Raw genomic sequence first — 7,812 nt, 5'->3', positions numbered from 1 at the left:
GGAGATGCAGATTTCATTTTCCAACAGGACTTGGCACCTGCACACAGTGCCAAAGCTACCAGTACCTGGTTGAAGGACCATGGTATCCCTGTTCTTAATTGGCCAGCAAACTCTCCTGACCTTAACCCCATAGAAAATCTATGGGGTATTGTGAAGAAGAAGATGCAATACACCAGACCCAACAATTCAGAAGAGCTAAAAGCCACTATTAGAGCAACCTGGGCTATCATAACACCTGAGCAGTGCCACAGACTGATCGACTCCATGCCACGCCGCATTGCTGCAGTAATACAGGCCAAAGGAGGCCCAACTAAATACTGAGTGCTGTACATGCTCATACTTTTCATGTTCATACTTTTCAGTTGGCCAACATTTCTATAAATCCTTTGTTTTTATTGGTCTTCAGTAATATTCTAATTTTCTGATATGATGAATTTGAGATTTTCATTTGTTGTCATTTGTAATCATCAAAATTAAACAAAATAAACATCTGAAATATATGAGTTTGTATGTAATGTATGAATATAATATACAAGTTTCACTTTTTAAATGGAATTACTGAAATCAATCTACTTTTTCATGATATTCTAATTTTATGACCAGCACCTGTATATATATATATATATATATATATATATATATATATATATATATATATATATATATATATATATATATATATATATATATATATATATATATATATATATATATATATATATATATATATATCTTAAATTAAAAACGTTTATTTATATTTTTTACAATCTTAGTATAACTACTATACTTTATAACTCCTGTTAACAATTGATGGAAAAATAAATTATGATTATTTCAATAATCAATTAATCACAATTAATCTGATTAATTGTTTAAGCCCTAGTGTGAACCAGAGGGAGGGGATGCATCAGAGGCTGATTCTGCAGCTATTGGAAAAAGGATGAGGCTGCACAGTTGTCACTAGGACCTAGGTCTGAGTATATGATTTAAATATGCCTGTAGGTGGCAGATAAGGAACAAGAAGAATAAATCTGGATGCAGAAGGAGAAGACAGGCATGAGGAACCAAGTCTAATATTTGTAAAAGTAATGTTGTCAGAGGGTACCTCATTAATCCTAAAAAGAAGTGCAAGAAACTAGGTTAAATCATTGATCAATGTTAAAAATATGTAATAAAATTGAACTATAGATGGTTTTAGATTGCAATTAGTATTTTTCTGAAAAGGACAGATGAATAGAAAATAAAAACAAGACTTGTTTTATAAAATGATCCACATAAGCCTTGGCCTGAGTATAGCCAGTTAAATAGAGTTGAATGTTGTTAGAAAAGATCAGACAGTACAGACACACAGATAAAAGGTTCAACTCTTAAGTTATATTTAGATAAAAACACCTCTGAAACAACTGGGCAAGGTCAAACAATCAGAATGATGACAATTTTTTTCTTTTTTACAACACTTATCATCAGGAGGGCGTTTAATACATTTCAAATGACCATACCGTGTACAGTTATTATGGGAACTTATTGCTGGATTATGTGATTGCTAAAAATGATCTTTATTAAATAATAATTGTTAAACTGAATTAATTTAGTTTAACACAGAAACTAAATATGTATAATATTGTATATTCAATATATATAATAATATAATAAATATATGTGAATACTGTATGGATGAAGTGAATCAAAGTTGGACCCCTCTGAGGATTCTGATAGACTTCTGATGGATTATTATTTGTCTTTTTTTTTTCTTTCAGGTGTGTTTGGTTTGTGTTTAGAAAATTTGGGCTGTCCAGACTTTCATCCTTCCACCTCTTACGCTGTCAAAGGTTTTAGCTTAGCTGAATTCAAGGTCTGTACATAATATCTTAGCTGTGACAACTGCTATATTTATATTTATATATTTCTTTGTTCAAAGATTCAGCTCCCTAAAGAAGAGACAATAAAACATATTAATTTTGAACAATTGTCCTTATAACTCCTTTAACACAATCTCTACAGTCAACCGTCACAAACACACCCCTGTTTGTACTGCTCACTCATTTTAACTAGTGAGGACCATGTGTTGGCTGTCATTGACTTCCATTCATTTTCAGTGTTCAACCCTTTCTATGCCCTAACCCTTACCCAATTGACACCTTAGCCCTAAACCTAAACATTAGCACAATACCTTGTGAGGACCAGTAAAATTTACTTTCCAACAACTGGTCCTCATTGAGATGGTGAAATTGGAAAAATGGTTCTCACAGTGGTTTCTATGCAAGTGCACCCACATAAACACCCACACACAAACAACACCCATCCCCCACACACATACACAATTTAGATATATCTATAAATCAATCTATCTCTCTCTCTCTGTCTCTCACATATATATCTATATATATATCTATATATATCTATCTATATACACTCACCGGTCACTTTATTAGGTACACCTGTCCAACTGCTCGTTAACACTTAATTTCTAAGCAGCCAATCACTTGGCGGCAACTCAGTGCATTTAGGCATGTAGACATGGTCAAGACAATCTCCTGCAGTTCAAAGCGAGCATCAGTATGGGGAAGAAAGGTGATTTGAGGGACTTTGAACGTGGCATGATTGTTGGTGCCAGAAGGGCTGGTCTGAGTATTTCAGAAACTGCTGATCTACTGGGATTTTCACGCACAACCATCTCTAGGGTTTACAGAGAATGGTCCGAAAAAGAAAAAACATCCAGTGAGTGGCAGTTCTGTGGGCGGAAATGCCTTGTTGATGCCAGAGGTCAGAGGAGAATGGCCAGACTGGTTGGAGCTGATAGAAGGGCAACAGTGACTCAAATAACCACCCGTTACAACCAAGGTGGGCAGAAGAGCATCTCTGAACGCACAGTACGTTGAACTTTGAGGCAGATGGGCTACAGCAGCAGAAGACCACACCGGGTGCCACTCCTTTCAGCTAAGAACAGGAAACTGAGGCTACAATTTGCACTAGCTCATCGAAATTGGACAATAGAAGATTGGAAAAACGTTGCCTGGTCTGATGAGTCTCGATTTCTGCTGCGACATTCGGATGGTAGGGTCAGTATTTGGCGTCTCCAACATGAAAGCATGGATCCATCCTGCCTTGTATCAACGGTTCAGGCTGGTGGTGTCATGGTGTGGGGAATATTTTCTTGGCACTCTTTGGGCCCCTTGGTACCAATTGAGCATCGTTGCAACGCCACAGCCTACCTGAGTATTGTTGCTGACCATGTCCATCCCTTTATGACCACAATGTACCCAACTTCTGATGGCTACTTTCAGCAGGATAATGCGCCATGTCATAAAGCTGGAATCATCTCAGACTGGTTTCTTGAACATGACAATGAGTTCACTGTACTCAAATGGCCTCCACAGTCACCAGATCTCAATCCAATAGAGCATCTTTGGGATGTGGTGGAACGGGAGATTCGCATCATGGATGTGCAGCCGACAAATCTGCGGCAACTGTGTGATGCCATCATGTCAATATGGACCAAACTCCCTGAGGAATGCTTCCAGCACCTTGTTAAATCTATGCCACGAAGAATTGAGGCAGTTCTGAAGGCAAAAGGGGGTCCAACCCGTTACTAGCATGGGGTACCTAATAAAGTGGCCGGTGAGTGTATATATATATATATATATATATATATATATATATATATATATATATATATATATATATATATATAGATATAGATAGATAGATAGATAGATAGATAGATAGATAGATAGATAGATAGATAGATAGATAGATAGATAGATAGATAGATAGATAGATAGATAGAGAGAGAGAGAGAGAGATTTTAAAATTGGATTAAAATGGAATACGTTTAACTGGAAAAAATAAAGCATTTCTAATACCATCTAATCAAGATAATTTTCTTTTTAATCTCGTCACTAAAGCCCATTCTCACTTCTCTTTGTTGTTGATTTTTAGGCAGCACAAATGTACTGAGCTTCTTTCAATACGAAACCTAAAATAGAATCCGTCTTTGTTGATGGGAAATTCTGTTATTTCCGTCCCAGAGAGTTTGAAAGAGGGACGACTGTTTGAGATTTTAACTATTTCCGAGCTTATGTTCTGAACTTGAAAGCAGCATTGTGCAGCTGAGAGTCGGTGCAGTCAGAAATATACCAAAACAATAGTACTGTTTTTTTTTCTATAAATATTTTCTACGAGGCTGATATTTGAATATTACTGACTATAAATTTTTAGATGCCGTTAATTTTTTTAAGTCCGTATTTGTGTCGTGACCGTTTGGGTGTTGAAATGTTCGATGCGCCTCCCCAAACATTCCTCCGTTGGTTCAGTCCGTAGCTAGGCCTTTGCAGCAGGGAGTTATTTGGTGGAGCCGCAAGTTTTCCTTTACTTTACAGGTTCGTTTTATCTGGCCAAAGAATCCCAGAACCTTAGTTTTCCATCTGCTGTGACTCGTTAGGAAGCGGTTTTAGTCGGGGGACACTTGAATCACGGTGTTTCGAGGCGTGGTACACACGCACACAGCTGAAGAGGGAAGGGAGGTATCGGGGAATCTCAGCGTCCGCCGCGGAGCTTATGATGCCGACGTTGCGGGACAGCACCATGTCCCACCCCGGAGAGAATTCCCACCAAGTCCGGGTCAAAGCTTATTATAAAGGGTAAGTACTCAACTTGTCACCTGCTGTATATTCGGCAAAATTGATAAACTAAATACGGAAGTTTCACACTTGGAGGCTAATCAGTTGGCTAACGTTAGCCGTTTTGGCTAACGGATAGCTAGCGTTGGTCATCAGAGGGTTTCGGTAAACTTTGGGCAGCTGAAACTGTCCAGACGTCCTGTCAGCCTGAAGGCTGTCCCTGCGTGGAATGCCAGGAATGTATCAGCCAGACTCTGTAATATCCACGGGCTTTAATCGAGTTAAAATGTGTCTGCTTTTAAACAGTTTCAAAGCTTTAAAGCTACTGTATCATCACAGCTTGCTAACAGTTGCTAACTTTAGTTGGTAGTCCCCAGCTGAGATTGGTGTGGATTTGCCTTGTTGTTTAAGCTTTATTCGCTTCTTGTTGTTGTTTCAAGATAGCCTTTCTTAGAAAATCAAAATAAAACATAAAACGGGTCTCATAAATTATGAGTTAATGTTTTTCAAACTGAATGGACCAAAGTCGTAGTATTTTTACGGTTTTTATTTAGTGTGTGAGACGCATCATCTCATTATTTATTTTTAATTGTTCTGGTTGTCGGGAAAATTCCCTAAATATACACAATTACATGTGATGGAGTGGTGCTAACAAAAAAAATCTTGAGCCAATATTGAGTTAACTTTTACTCTTACAGCTACACCGCTGTATGTATAAATATTCATTTGCGTCAAAAAGTAGAACACTAAATAAACTTTCTATGACCTTGTAGTAGCATCACTTTCATATTTTGGTCCTAGTTTAAGTTAGTAAGATGGTAAAACCGTCAAAGAACCAGTTTCATTAGGGGAAAATGTCAAAAGAGGACTAGATATGCACTGATCCCATATTAGTATATGTATATTGTCCCGATATTTAAATTTTTTATTTTTTTTTTATCAGGTATTGGTGAAACTGATCCCGATCAACAGCGGCAGATGTAGTCAGTTTATTTATGTTATAGCTCTTTTCAGCAGCGGAAATAATTACAGTAAAAAAATACACTCTGTATGAATTGTTAAAATTACTTCATTGTTTTCAGGAGGAAATATGTCTTGTTATGACTTCCTTTTCTGACTTTAAACTAATATTAAGCTCCCTTTTGGGATATAGATGTGTACATTTACACATATAATAAAAATTGTTCGTTTGGAGGAGTTTATGACAGCCTTTTACAAAATCAGCAGTAATGATTATAACATTAAAGCCAATAGTCATCAAGTATCGGGATTAAAGGCATATAATCAGATTCAAGTTTTGGAACTGGAGGAAAAAGTGAATTGGTGAATCCCTATTATAGACATGAATCTTCTGCCATTTTGAGGTTGGAATAAATGTTAGTTATTTGACACTAAGGATGTTTGTTTTGGTACTTAATAGGGCCGAATGATGTATAAATATGCAATAATATTTGTCCAGATAACAGTATGGCTTAAGATAATTGAAGAAAAAAAAAAACTTTCAGTAGCCCTAGTTTCTAATGACTTAACTACGTCTCTCCATCATCAAGCATTTTATGCTGCATTGAATAACTAATCTCTCCAAATATATCATGGATGCAGAGGGCCTGAGTAGTTGAAGCTGAAATAAGCCAACACTTACTGATGTCCAGGTGGTTCCTCAGAATTCAAATTGTCAAATTTTGCATTAAGTTAGCGATATATTGTTCAGCCCTTGTCCTTGCAGACGGGTTGGTTGGTTTGGATCACTCACACTCATCTTCAGGCAAGTCGAACCAAAACATTAACAAGAAGCCCAGGCCATTTTCACTGTAAAGTAGTAACTGAAACATGTTATATATGAATTATATTTTTAACCCAAAAGTTTTAAGTCATGCCCCTTAAATGATGACAAATATTTTCAACTAAACTGAAAAAGGCAGAGATTGCTTATGAAATGGCATTAATGTTTTATTAGTAAGTTCACTTTTTGATGACTTTTAAATGCTGGCTGCCAGATGACTCCATCTGATATCGACAGTGATTGAAAGCTTGACAAACATGTCCTACGGGTCAGCTGGATGTCTTCTCTTCCTCTGTGGGTGTTGGACACACCTAGAAGGACTGTAATGTGTGCTGATCATTGGGAGGAATCTCAAGTATTTATGACAATGCTGATGAGGAATCTCAGCTATTTTCCAACCATGAAAGCATTATAATTGTCTCTATGTTTATCATTTTAGGTGCATTAAACAAATGGTCTTTGAAAATCTTAGTAATGTTAAAATCACATGGGCATCATGTAATGTGACAGACCAGTGAGCCGTAAACAATAACACCTCAGTCAACTGCAGAGTTCCCAGCTACTAACAGCTCAGCAGATATGCAACATCAGAAATAAATTAGATGCCATTTTGTTTTCCTTTTTTTTTTTTTTTTAAAGTTTTGTTGTGTTTTTAAGATAGGTTTTTCAATTTTTGTTAGTTGAGATTTTAAAGTTTAATCTCAGTGAAAGCAAGTAATATATCCTCCAATATATATATATATATATATATATTTTTAAGGGAAAGTTTTGAATTCTTCATTGCCAACCTTGACCTGGAATACAGATTTCAAAGGCATTTTGAAACAAGTAAATAATCATAGCTTGTTTTTGTTTTTTTAAATTCACACATATATATAAATATTCGTGTTTTAATAACTGCTAACATAAAAAAAAAGGTTTGTCAGCTTGTCAGGAAAATATTGTGTTAAGTTTCAAAAGAACAACTATTACAGGTATGAATCAGGTTTCAATGGCGTTGTTTACCGTAATCCAATTTGCGATGTTGAAATTTAGCCCTGGTTGGTTTGACCTTTTCATACATAACTCTGGGAAAGCTTTATTAATTTTAAAACAGAAGCCTAAAATTTTATGTTTTGGTTTTGTTGAATACGTAGAACTAGAGATGGTTCATATTCCTACCTAAAAACAATATAACATATTGATTAAATACATGCAATAGTGTTACATTACTTACTTTGATTGATTTAGTTGGGTTCAAGGAAATATTATTACATAAACAGCTACTAACTGAGATATTGGCTAGCTGTTGGTGGCAGTCTTTTAGCTAGGAATATTTCATAGGGTGTTAACCTTGATGTATTCCATCTTTAGGCTTTGCACGGTGTAGGGGGGTCCGGGGATATTCCGCCAATGGAAAATTTTGAAATT

The 7,812-nt window shown here is 36.1% G+C and overlaps 1 protein-coding gene across 1 annotated transcript in view; it reads left to right on the top strand.

Annotated features, from left to right (window-relative positions):
* Positions 1 to 4,152: 4,152 nt before the first annotated feature.
* prkci (protein kinase C, iota) overlaps positions 4,153 to 7,812 on the top strand; it is a 50,081-nt gene continuing 46,421 nt past the window's right edge. The window contains exon 1 of the mRNA XM_038291926.1: positions 4,153 to 4,640. Coding sequence (XP_038147854.1) covers positions 4,558 to 4,640 — 83 coding nt within the window. The 5' untranslated portion in view covers positions 4,153 to 4,557. The remainder of the gene's footprint in view (positions 4,641 to 7,812) is intronic.

Source organism: Cyprinodon tularosa, unplaced genomic scaffold, assembly GCF_016077235.1.
Source record: "Cyprinodon tularosa strain WSP-4 unplaced genomic scaffold, ASM1607723v1 ctg304, whole genome shotgun sequence".
NCBI lineage: Eukaryota > Metazoa > Chordata > Actinopteri > Cyprinodontiformes > Cyprinodontidae > Cyprinodon > Cyprinodon tularosa.
Note: the sequence above shows the minus strand (reverse complement) of the source record. Positions and strands in the feature narration are given on the sequence as shown.